The sequence below is a fragment of the Pongo abelii genome, chromosome 5 (genome assembly GCF_028885655.2).
Source record: "Pongo abelii isolate AG06213 chromosome 5, NHGRI_mPonAbe1-v2.0_pri, whole genome shotgun sequence".
NCBI classification, from domain to species: domain Eukaryota; kingdom Metazoa; phylum Chordata; class Mammalia; order Primates; family Hominidae; genus Pongo; species Pongo abelii.
In genome coordinates, this window is record NC_071990.2 from 52,651,206 (window position 1) to 52,664,942 (window position 13,737).

Consider the following 13,737-nt stretch of genomic DNA (forward strand, 5'->3'; position numbering starts at 1 on the left):
TTCAGTGTTCTAGGCACTCTAATGCCCAGTCCAGCGTGCACTCCACCTCAGCAGTCTCGGATTGAAACCTGAGCCAGCTGCCTCTGCAGACAAATGCAGAGGAAGAACCCTCTCCACTGTGAACACACTCTTACACTTCCAGCTGCTCCTCCAGGAGCCACAGGCTTCCAGCTCAGGCAAACGTCTGGGAAATCAGCCATACTCAAGGCTGGACACACCCAGCTCCAACCACCATGTCAAAATGATCATTTTTACACTCCTGTAAAAACCCATTTTGTTTCCCCATTTTATTTTAAAGTATTTCAAAGCATAGCACACAGGCTGAATTACATAGGCACAGGAGGCAAGACTAGGGAAAACAGCTAGGGTCAGCTTCTCCCCCTGCAACTTCAATCAAAATAGTTCACAGTAAGCACATTCTCCCCTCCTTCTTCCTTGCCAGAAAGCAACAACAAGGAATCCTCCACTCCAGGGTGATCCAGAATAGGCTATAGCCTCATCACACTACGTTCAAAAGGATCAGAATGCAGAGCCAAGGCACTAGACAACTCAGTAGGGTTATTGAGATGCAGGTAGGTTCTAAGAAGAATATAGAAAATTCTCAACTTCTCAAATAACATTACTCATACTGTCAATCAAAATGTTGAACAGCTACTATTTACTAGACACTATGCTAAGTGCTACAAAGACCAATAAGACTACTTGTCTTCAGGTAGCTTGTAGTCTAGCAAGAAATGAGCTACAAAGAAAACAAGAAAGTCGGTATGTAAATGAATGGCATGCAATACACTAGAAATATGCATGAACAGCCCTGTATCAGAGAAGAAAAAGCAACACAAAAGCAGTCTGTGAAGACCCATGTTGTATAAAGGGCCACATTAGGCACCACAGGAGTCACAAAGATGAAGAACATACTAGCCTTGAAGGCTGACAGTAAAATCTAAACATGGAAATAAACACATGTCTTACCCATAGCTTTTAAAGCCAAATAAAACACATTACAAAATGAAAGAAAAGTTACTAGAGAGGTAGGTGTAAGCTACATGTGATGGATGGAACTATTCATTTCAACTGAGGTAATCAGGCCAGACCTGGAAGATACATTTAAACAGGATTTTGAAGGACAAGTAGCATTTTGATAACCTGAGGATGGGGAAGGGCATTTCAGAAACAATACCTTAATAAAGCGTGGGTAAGCTTTGAAAGAAGTCCTGGAGAAAAATCAGGACCCCATCAGCCCAGGTCCTGGAGCATGGTGGGGAGTAAGGCTAAAAAGGAAGTTGTACGAACTCAAATATTAATTCAAATGCTAAGAGGCTTACACTTCATTCTGTATGCAAGCTAATGGCAGAAGAAAAGGCACAATTAGAGCCATGCTTTGAGAATCATTATTGAAAGCATGTCAAAGATGGTCTGAGGGAAGCAATTGGGAAAAGCAAGCATAGCTCATCCAAGTGGGTGAGAGTCTGAGTTAGAGGAAGCTTGGAAATAGATGATGTGAGAGATGCTGCAGCTTCTGGGATTGCTGCCTGGTCGTGTGTAGAGGAGGGGCAGTAGGGCTCATTCTGAATCTTGTCTTGAAAAGTACATAAATAGTGATGCCAAAACCAGGACTAGGGAAGTCACTTGAAGCTGTATCCTACCTCCTCCTCCATCTGTATCTGCTTTACCTATCAAGGATATCTACCATTACCACTAAAATTCAAGTGCTTCTGGCCTCCCTCATTCATCAGCCAGGGTTTATCTGGCCAGGAAACAGAAGCCCCTTCAGGCATTTGCAACAGAGGGAGTTTGAGTCAGAGAACTGGTCACCCTGGTAGTTGAGATTGCCATAAGCAAGAAGCTGTTACCATTCCAAGGCTGCAGGGACAAAGGGAGTGAGCAGTCCTCTGGGAGACTGAGGAAGGAAGCTCCTGGCTTCTCCCCACTTTCCACTTCCCACTTTTTACTCATCTGTCCTCCAATTCCCTTTTGGCTGAGCCTAGCTGAAACCCAGCTGACAGGAGAGTTTGAGCAAGCAGCCTCCAGGGTCAGCCCTCTGAGTTACAGGTAGAGCAGGACAGGGAGGAATGGATCTCAAGACAAACAGGTTCAGGATCCGGCAAACTAATTTTACACTCCAGCCATTGAGTTGGAACTACTGGCCAGCCTTCCCCGAGTTAGCATGTAGAATATGGGATACCAGCTGAGTGCCTGAGAGGTATCATTCACCTCAGTGGGGGTAGGGGTAGAGAAGGGTGACATATAGCCAGCCACATCTATATCCACTGGCCCTTCCTTATCCTAGTCCTCTGTATTCCTGAGAAGGAACTATTCTCAAGGACCTGAGTCCGAGTTCATCTTACTTAGAGTACAGAGAAAAGAACAGCTAACTCCTTCTCTCTTTCCTTGTTATCCCCCATCATGTCTCCTCTCCTTTCTAGTTCTCATCACTCTCTACTCCCCCCACCCTCCTTTTCTCCATCTTCATCACCTTTGTCCAGTCTCCATCCCCATTTTCAATTCCTTCCTCAAAACACCAAGTTGCTTGGTAGCATGCAGGGTTAGAACATGCCTTTAACAGAAAATCTCGTGTCTCTTGAACCTAGTTATTTATTCCTTGAGCAGAGCAGATATTCAACAAAAGAATTGCTGAATTCAATTAAATGGGATATATCTTATTATTAAATAATTTATTCATTTTTTGTTTACTTATATGATGGGAACTTGAGTAGTTTCCAGAATTGTCTCCACAACACCTGGCCAAGGAATCTGTGAGGAAAAGAAAGATCAAATGGAAAATCAAGGTACATGACACCAGAAGACCTACATGTTATGTCAAACTTTTTCTTCCTCATAAACCATTAAAATAGAGCATAACTCTTCTGGCAGCTGTGCATATGTTCATAAATACATGATATCGATCCATAGCATAGCAGCTCTGCTCAGCTTCTAACAAGTAAGAATGAAAAGAGGACATGGTCTTTAGGAACATGAATTTCTGCCCTTCCCATTTTCCTTCAGAAGAAGAGATTCTTCTATGACCTCATTGGGGGCGGAAATTTTAACCAAAATGGTGTCACCCCTGAACCCACTGCGACACGCCACGTAAGTGACCACAGAAGGAGAAAAGCCCTATAAAAAGAGCAATGATAGCGCTACATTTTGCCCATCTCATAGCAGGCACAAACTCATCCACCCCAGTTGATTGGAAGAAACAACGATGACTCCTGGGAAGACCTCATTGGTGGTGAGTCCTGCACTAACGTGCGATGCTCTTGTTGATTTGGACCAAATAGTATTTCTGGACCGTGGGCATGAAATGCTGGGTTCTGACTATGGAGATCCAGGAATACTGTATATGTAGGATAGGAAATGAAAGCTTTGGTAGATATTTAAGTCATTGTGCAGCATTTTCAAGAACTGATATACAGCAGTTTGAAAGATAAGATTAAAACTGAAAGATAGCTATATTGGGGCTAAACCACACAAGAAGTGTCACATGATGCTGTGCAGTAAGAAAGAAAATTTATTGAAAGTCTGTTTTTCTGAGTACAAAGGATTTAATATAATTCTCCCACGGCATTTTTCTTTAAAATGGGTCACTATCGTTGAGATTTTGAAAGCCGTAGCAGCAACAACCTTTGTTTCCATTATCTCGTACCATATTCTCAGCACATCGAAACTATGTATTCTAACTAAATATAGGTATAACTGTGTTTTAGAATAAGTAGGGTTTATATTTTTTAAATATTTAACTTCAAGTATCTTTTTTGAAATCTGATTTTATTACAGAATCAATACATGTTAAATTTAGAACAACTGGAAAATATACCTAAGAAAACATGAAGGAGATCGAGTTTTTAGTTGGATGCCTGCCAGTAGCACCAACAGCACTTCTAGCATGAATATTGATACCACATAGATTTTCTATAGCTCTTTCTTCCAACGTGAATGTTTGACTTCACAATGAGTTTCACAGAATATGGGACTGAGAACAATGGTGCAGGAGGATATTTCTACCTAGAAAATCAAGGTCATTATTCCTTCCCAGACCTGACAATGATGCATGTGCTGATAGGCTAATGACATGCCATGACTTGACATTTTTACTAAAATTATTGCCAACCAGTGGATAACATGTCTTTCCTAAGTCAAAAGGAGAATGTTGAAACTAGTTTTTTTAAAAAAATTTTAAAGCCATGGTGTTAACATTATGTTGGTCATCTATGTAGATTTTTCTCTAGCTGATCTGAAAAATGTAGTATAGATTGTCCTGGAACATTGTGTGTTCTCTATGATTAGCAATGCATCATCATCACAATTAATTTGTCAAAAAGAACCACATAGTAATCTAATCTCCAACCTCTCTCTCCTTTCCCATTCAATTCTAGTCACTGCTACTGCTGCTGAGCCTGGAGGCCATAGTGAAGGCAGGAATAGCAATCCCACGAAATCCAGGATGCCCAAATTCTGAGGACAAGAACTTCCCCCGGACTGTGATGGTCAACCTGAACATCCATAACCGGAATACCAATACCAATCCCAAAAGGTCCTCAGATTACTACAACCGATCCACCTCTCCTTGGAATCTCCAGTACGTAAAGCTTCCAGATAAAAATACTATATTCTTCTTCCCTCTTATGCATCAGACTGCCAGTTAAATCTCCCTGAGGGTGATTTTATTCATTTAGAATTACCAGTCAAACCTGGAAGGACCACTGTGAAGAGCAATCCTCAAACTTTCTACAGATTTCTTTAACAAAGCACAGGACAGCCTCCAATAATCCCTATCCTATTAGATCTAATTGTCACTGACACCAATGATCAACCCAAATTAATTATAATCATTATTCTAATATTTATGAGACCCCCAAGTCTATTCTTTATTTATTCAAAGAATAGACATTTATCAAAGGGGATTAATACTTTTATTATCTTAACCAGAGCTGCCATTGAGAAGATTTATTGCAAATAATTACTAATTAGGGTTTTTCACTTTTTTTCTTTTGCTTATTTTTGTTTTTGAATCCCAGTGGAATAAGTATCACTGGGGTATTTCTACCCCTTTGTGGGTTAGATAGTCTTGATCTACTTCCTAACATACCTATGCTTGCTGTGTCCTTAGTATACCCAGTATTTAGACCCCATCAAGGGTTAAATACCAAATGTATTTTGATCATTTGACTTTATACAAATAAGTCTCTGTTCTATGGAGCCTACAGATTGGTCTGATTGTAGGATTTCTTCTCTTCTTCCCATTACTAGGAAGAGTCAAAATAAATCAATTCAAAAATGCAAGCAAATCATTCACTGAGCTAAAAGAGAGAGAGAAGAGAAGGTTATAGAGACACTTAACCTTTTGCTTCCAGCCCTTTATCTCAGCTCTGGGCTCTGTCCCACGAATGTGATCTCAGATAAAATTTTGATGTATTCCCTCTTCAAAGACAGACTTCGTCAAGTCAGATAAACAGCTATCTTCTTCTAGATGGTTCCAAGTCTACTCTTCCTTTGGTCTTCTTCTGTCTGTCAAATATACCCTAAAAAAGCTATCATTTGTGTCAAACTTAAATTTTTTCTGTGGCCTCAGTCTATCTTATTTTATTCATTCTTCAAATAAATTGGAGAAAAACTGATCACTGTCTTCTTTTCTATAACAATTCATGTGCTTGAAAAAAAAATCCAATTTGTCCCCAAAGTTCTTCTTCAAACTAACATCATTTAAAGAATTTGCAATGCCTATAATTTGTCATCTTGTGAACTTGCCTCTCTTCATGTATTCCTGTTTTATTTCTTTCCCACTTTACCAGGAATTCACTTTCCTCTTGATTTTTCTCCCCTCTGCAGCCGCAATGAGGACCCTGAGAGATATCCCTCTGTGATCTGGGAGGCAAAGTGCCGCCACTTGGGCTGCGTCAACGCTGATGGAAACGTGGACTACCACATGAACTCTGTCCCCATCCAGCAAGAGATCCTGGTCCTGCGCAGGGAACCTCCGCACTGCCCCAACTCCTTCCGGCTGGAGAAGATACTGGTGTCCGTAGGCTGCACCTGTGTCACCCCGATTGTCCACCATGTGGCCTAAGAGCTCTGGGGAGCCCACACTCCCCAAAGCAGTTAGACTTTCTGGAGAGCCGGCCCAGCCCCTCAGGAACCCTCATCCTTCAAAGACAGCCTCATTTCGGACTAAACTCATTAGAGTTCTTAAGGCAGTTCATCCAATTAAAGCTTCAGAGGTAACACTTGGCCAAGAGATGAGATCTGAATTACCTTTCCCTCTTTCCAAGAAGGAAGGTTTGACTGAGTACCAATTTGCTTCTTGTTTACTTTTTTAAGGGCTTTAAGTTATTTATGTATTTAATATGCCCTGAGATAACTTTGGGGTATAAGATTCCATTTTAATGAATTACCTACTTTATTTTGTATGTCTTTTTAAAGAAGACAAGATTCTGGGCTTGGGAATTTTATTATTTAAAAGGTAAAACCTGTATTTATTTGAGCTATTTAAGGACCTATTTATGTTTAAGTATTTAGAAAAAGGTGAAAAAGCACGATTATCAGTTCTGCCTAGGTAAATGTGAGATAGAATTAAATGGCAGTGCAAAATTTCTGTCTTTACAACATACAGATATAGACGGATATAGTATTTCCTCCTCTTTGTCTTTTAAAAGTTATAACGTGGCTGAAAAGAAAAACTAAACTTACTTTCATATGTATTAATTTAAATTTTGTAATTTGTTGAGGTTTTACAAGATATACAGCAAGTCTAACTCTCTGTTCCATTAAACTCTTATAATAAAATCCTTCTGTAATAATAAAGTTTCAAAAGAAAATGTTTATTTGTTCTCATTAAATGTATTTTAGCAAACTCAGCTCTTCCCTATTGGGAAGAGTTATGCAAATTCTCCTATAAGCAAAACAAAGCATACCTTTGAGTAACAATGACCTGGAAATACCCAAAAATTCCAAGTTCTCGATTTCACAGGCCTTCAAGACTGATGACCGACTAAGGTTTTCATACTATTAGCCAATGCTGTAGACAGAAGCATTTTGACAGGAATAGAGCAAATAAAATAATGGCCCTGAGGAATGCCATGTCATTATTAAAGATCATATGGGGAAAATGAAACCCTCCCCAAAATACAAGAAGTTCTGGGAGGAGACATTGTCTTCAGACTACAATGTCCAGTTTCTCCCCTAGACTCAGGCTTCCTTTGGAGATTAAGGCCTCTCAGAGATCAACAGACCAACATTTTTCTCTTCCTCAAGCAACACTCCTAGGGCCTGGCTTCTGTCTGATCAAGGCACCCCACAACCCAGAAAGGAGCTGATGGGGCAGAACAAACTTTAAGTATGAGAAAAGTTCAGCCCAAGTAAAATAAAAACTCAATCACATTCAATTCCAGAGTAGTTTCAAGTTTCACATCATAACCATTTTCGCCCCCATGGCCCAGCGTGCTGTCTTGCCCTACTTCTGAAGGCCTCTAGAAATTCTCAGGCCACTCTGCAGGTTCCCTGCTTCTTGAAAGACCTTCCTCTTCACTCCATCCTGCTCCATCCAGCGTGCTCCAGCCCACCCAGAGGACCATGACTTTTCTAGGCCTCTTTCCCTATTCCAAATCCAGTGGTTGGCCTCTCCAGCCACCTCCTCTCAGTCATTTTGTGCTCACATCTTGATTCCTGTGACCGTCCCTGTCACCATTTTCCTACAGGAAATCCCCAGGCAGCTTCCAGAGACAGTTCCTCACAGCCTTTACGCTTTCAAGCTTCTCACTAAAAACCTGCTGCTCATTTTCAAGCTTTCCCTGAACGGTGATGATGAAAAGAAAAAATTGTTTTTGTTTTGTTGGGAGAGGGGGTTGTAAAAGGATGTATATGTCTATATGTGTGTGTGTGTGTCTGTGTGTGTGTGTGTGTGTGTGTGGTCCTGAACCATTATTTCCCACTAGATTTGGGATGGGGGGTATGGGGATGGGAAGAGGCAGTTGCTTTCCATGTACTCCTCCCCTGATACACTTTGTTTTTATTCTCTCTTCATTTTCCCCAGTTAGCACTACCATGTACCTAGTCATCCAAGCTAGAAATCTGTGTGGCTTCCCTGAATCTTTTTCCTTCTTCGTCTCCCTCATTCCTAACATCCACATATCACCAAATACTGTATTCTCACTTCCAAAAGTTCTCCAAGGAACCCCCACCTCCCCACCAATACCATACTACCCAGGTCCAGGACTGCATCTATTCTCATTTCTCTCCCCCATGATTGCTACAACCTTCCACCTGTTCTTGCTGCCATTGTTCCCTTCTCTCAATCCATCCTCCGACCTGTACCTATGACACAAATTCAAATATAACAGAAAGCGCCCCCCAGGAATTTGGCCTTGCTCCCTCTCCTGTTCTATCCCAGGGTGCTTCCTCCTTGACGTTTTACTCTCGAGTCATGGTGAAGTTGTTGCAGAGACCACCATGCTATTCTTGGCCTTGATGCCTATGCTATGTGGTCCCTACTGTGTGAATGCCCTTGCCACCTTCTCCCTGCTGTCCCTCCAGTCACACGCTGCCCTCCCCACTCTCCCCCACCTCTATGGCTCTACTCACATATTAAAACTTTCTTTAGGTCTCATCTTCTCTAAGGAGACTCCTGGACCCATCATTGCCTGTTATCCTAGATGAGGTCCCTCTCTTTCTTACGGGCTCCAAAAGCACTGTGCAGATCCTTTATCACTGACCTTACGTACTATATCAGCTTTACCTATTTAGCCAGTTTGTGGTTCCTCTAGAGCAGAAACATCAGCACCTGACATGGCAGGTAGTAGACAGTCAATACTCAGCTGAACTTTGAACCAATAGTCCACAGACACCTCAAAATCAACAGAGACAAAACTAAGCTCGCTAGCTTTACTGCCATACTGGCTCCTCCTACTGCTTTTTTATCTACTGGAACGGCATCATCTACTCATCTGAGCAAGAAACCTAGCTTTCTCTCCATCCCTCATTCCCCTCATCCAATCAATGACCAACTCTTCATCAATGTCTCACATGTCCTCCCCTTCCTTGCTACCTCCAAGTTTGCTATTATAGTTGCATTATATTATGACACTAACTGGCCTCTCTGCCTTGCTTCTTATATTTAATAATTCGGTATCTCTCAAACTTGTAGGGGAGTCTAGTCAGAGTAGGTAATTAATAGCTTCTGCAACAGACAAAGTCCAGATAAACAAAGGTTTGTTTCTTGTGCATGTTACAATCCAACAGGATCATTAGGGAGCTTTGCTCTACTTGGCCACTGAGAGACCCAGGCTGGCACAGAGGTTCTGACCTCCACAACACCATCTAGCACTGCAATGTCTAACACAGTAGCCACGAGGCATTTGTAGCTATTGAGCGCTTGGAATGTGGCTAGTTCCAGTTGAGTTGTCTTATAAGTGTAAAATGCATACTAGATTTCAAATACTTAAGTTTTTTTAATGTAAAATATCTTTTGTTACTTTTTATATTGATAAATGTTAAAATGTATTTGGTTAAACATATTAAATTTATTAAAAATTCACCTATTTCTTTTTACTTTTTTAAATGTACTTACAATAAATATATAATTAAAATGTGGCTAGCATTGTATTTCTGTTGGACATATAACCAATGAAAGAAAAGAGAAAGCTAAAAACTACACGTTCAGTGTTTAAGGTCCAGTCTTATTGACCAGGACTCAGTCACACAGACTCAAATTAAAACCAGTGGAGACTGGGAAATGAAATATTTCTATGGGTCCATGAAAAAGAAAATGAAATGAGATTTGGTGGACACATAGCATCACTTCTGCCATCACACGTATGATGAATGAAGGCTCGTGCATGACATATTCCCACAGTCACATAATTCTAAACAGCTGAGCTGTTACATGGCCACTTCCTGGTGGAAGAAGGTCTAGGGTGCAAGTAACAGTGACATTATTGTAAAAATAACCTTGAATCTACACTAATTTTTTTAAAAGAACATTTACAAACTTTGGCAATTAACACACTGTAAAACAATCCACATGGGACATGCCTCACAACTAACTGCTGCACACCTGTGTTTTGAAATTACGCAGCAATTGTCACTCTTTCATCTCTCCCCATGTTTCAAGAGGTCCTCTCTAAAATGTAAATCTGATCACATTAATCCCCTAATTACTCCCAGTACCTCCCCCATACCTATAAGACAAAGTACTGCCAATTCTCTTGCATGACATAGAAGGTACTCTATGACCTGGCCCAGTCCATCTCTCACAGTATTCCAACCCACCATCCTCCCTCCCTGTTACCAGTATCAATGTCATGCCTAACTGGTTCTCACAATCTGGGACTTTGCTTATGCTTCCTGCTTACCTGGAATAGCCTTAGTCTTCCCATTTCTCATCACCATTAAACTGATGAAAATATCAACACATTTTTAAAAATCAGATTAAGCAAAAAGACATCTCTGGAGATGGAATTTGAGGAACTATTCTTAACATGTTCCCCAGTTGATTTTGATGCACCCTCTCCAGCAGCCATCCATTGACCAGCCTCTGGGAACCACTGATGGAGAAGCAGCTAGAGATGCTATCTCGGAATACAGATGAAGATTAACAAAGAAATACATTGATAATAAATATGAATTGGGGCTGGGCACGGTGGCTCACACCTATAATCCCAACTCTTTGGGAGGCCAGGATGGGAGGATCACATGAGGCCAGGAGTTCAAGACCAGCCTGGCCAACATGGTGTAACACCATCTCTACTAAAAATACAGAAATTATTTGGGCGTGGCCGTGCACATCTGTAACTCCAGGTACTCAGGAGGCTGAGGCACAAAAATCTCTTGAACCTGGGAGGCGGAGGTTGCAATGAGCTGAGATCGCGCCACTGCACTCTAGCCTGGGTGACAGAGCAAGACTCCATCTAAAAATATATATATTATATATACTATTTTTTATATATAATATATGTTACATATTATACAATATATTTTATAAAATATAATATATTATATATTTTATAAATATATATTATACATTTTATATATTATATATTTTATATAATATATAACATACTTTATATAATATGTAATATGTAATACATATTATATATTTTATATAATATATATTTTTAAATAATATATTTATATGATATATTTTTATATATTACATATATAATTATATGTTTTATATTATATATTATTTAAATTATATATATAAATTGATCTTAGATAACAAAGATAGGGAACAGAGATAAAATTATGTGAAAAAAAGAAATTTCAAATAAGAAACCTGAACAAATTAAGGAGACAATAAGGAAAGTTTTAATGGGAAAAAAAAATTCCTGGGTTGGAATTTAAGTGCATCTGAAAACTAGGTTTAGACAAATTAATTTTAAAAGGCTATAACCAAAACACATTCAACAATTTTTTTAATTTTAAAAATAAAGAACATAAAAGACTCATATCCAGAAGGAATATATAAAATATCTCATCAGGAACCAAAATTATATTGACATAAGACTTTTTTACATAACACTGAGAGGTAATAAAGTAAAATTTTCAAAGCACTAAAAGGGAGAAAGTAAAGGTCAGGCAGCATCTGCTCAGGCAAGTCTTCCTTGACAACCCAATGAATGATAAATTTGTAATATTTTGTTGAGTTGCATACTTATGGATTGTGCATTTTTCTGTAGGTTTGTAATAGCTTAAATTCTGCTTACGTTTGACTGCTAGTTTCAGGTGTCAACTTGACTGGATTAAGGGATATCCAAAGAGCTGATGATATGGTTTTGCTCTGTGTCCTTACCCAAATCTCATCTCAAATTGTAAGCCCCATGTGTCGAGGGAGGGACCTGGTGAGGGGTGATTGGATCATGGGGGTGATTTTCCCCATGCTGTTCTCATGATAGTGAGTTCTCAAGAGATCTGATGGTTTAAAAGTGTCTGGCAGTTTCCCCTTCACTCTCTTTCTCTCCTGCCGCCATGTGAGATGTGGCTTGCTTCTCCTTAGCCTTCCACCATGATTGTAAGTTTCCTGAGGCCTCCCCAGTCATGCAGAACTGTGAGTCAATTCAATATCTTTCCTATAAAAACCACCCAGTTTCACATAGTTCTTTATAGCAGCATGAGAAAAGACTAATACAGCTGGTAAAGCATTACGTCTGAGTATGTCTGTGAATGTGTTTCCAGAAGACAGTGGCATTTAAATCACTGGTCTGAGTAAGAAAGATCCACCATCATCCAATGTGGATAGGGACCATCCAATCGGCTGAGGGTGCAGATAAAACAAAAAAGCAAAAGAGAGGCAAATTTGCTCTCTTTCTCTCTCTCTCACTCTCTCTCTCTGCCTCCCTCTCTCCGTCTCTTCTGGAGCAGGGATACCCATCTTCTCCTGCCCTTGGACATCAGAACCCCATGTCCTCTGGCCTTCAGACTCCAAGGTTTGTGCCAGTGAACTCTGAGGTCTCAGCCTCACACTGAGAGTTATACCATTGGCTTTCATGGTTCTCAGGCCTTGGGACTTGGACTGAGCCATGCTTCAGGATTCTCTGGATCTTCAGCATCTCTGAGAGCTTATTGTGGAACTTCTTAGCCTCCATAATTGTGTGAGCCAGTTCCCCACCTCTGACTGAGAGATGAATCAAAGCTGAGAATTTAAGATGAATCAGTCATGGGCCCTCTGTGAGCACTGAAACTGGGTCTACATTGAAATATATCTAAATAATGGTTATAAATTTTTTTACATGAATCTTAAAGTCAAATAAATTCTTTGCTAAAAAAGAATATCTAAATTATAGGTTAAATGATATTATTTAACCTATGCAATAATATTATATAACTTATACTTTAGATATTACCATCATTTAAGCCCATACTCTAGATAATAACCATCATCTAAGTCCATAATCCAAGACTCAGCAAAATAAGCAAAAAAAAAATAAGGGTGGAAAGGAGTGACAGGGTAGAAAAACACAAAATTCCTCTGCCTCAGTGGAGTAAAATCAAGTTATTGCTCTATTCTTGGCTTTGATAAGTAGACAATTTAAAAGTGACCTAATGTGATAAATAAGGCTAAAAATCTGAAGGTAACCATCAGTATATATATATAACAAAATTGGAATTCCTATAAACCTCAACACAGTATATAAAGAAACCAAATAATTCTCAAAAACCAAAACAAAAAAAAATCTGAAAAAAAGCACAGAAAACATAAACAAGAGACAATAAGAGTAAATATTTGTAATTCACCTCTTAAAGAACAGAGTCCAGCTGGGCGCAGTGGCTCATGCCTGTAATCCCAACACTTTGGGAGGCCAAGGTGGGCGGATCACCGGGCCAGGAGATAGAGACCATCCTGGCTAACATGGTGAAACCCCACCTCTACTAAAAATACAAAAAAATAGCCAGAGGTGGTGGTGGGCGCCTGTAGTCCCAGCTACTTGGGAGGCTGAGGCAGGAGAATGGTGTGAACCCAGGAGGCAGCGCTTGCAGTGAGCCGAGATCGCACCACCACACTCTAGCCTGGGCAACAGAGTGAGTGAGACTCCATCCCAAAAAAAAAAAAAAAAAAAAAAAAACAGAGTCCGAAATTTAAGTACTTTTTTTTTTTTTTTTTGAGATCAAGTCTCGCTCTGTCACCCAGGCTGGATTGCAGTGGTGTGATCTTGACTCGCTCCAACCTCTGCCTCCTGTTTCAAGTGATTCTCCTGCCTCAGCCTCTTAAGTAGCTGGAATTACAGGCATGCACCACCACGCCTGGCT

At 40.0% G+C, this 13,737-nt stretch overlaps 1 protein-coding gene across 1 annotated transcript; it reads left to right on the forward strand.

The window, feature by feature from the left end:
* Positions 1 to 3,148: 3,148 nt before the first annotated feature.
* Positions 3,149 to 7,422, forward strand: IL17A (interleukin 17A). The gene is made up of 3 exons (XM_002816996.5): positions 3,149 to 3,229; positions 4,374 to 4,576; positions 5,827 to 7,422. Exons 1-3 carry the CDS (start codon positions 3,203 to 3,205, stop codon positions 6,062 to 6,064), a joined length of 468 nt encoding a protein of 155 aa, XP_002817042.3. The 5' UTR covers positions 3,149 to 3,202; the 3' UTR covers positions 6,065 to 7,422.
* The last annotated feature ends 6,315 nt before the right edge of the window (positions 7,423 to 13,737 follow it).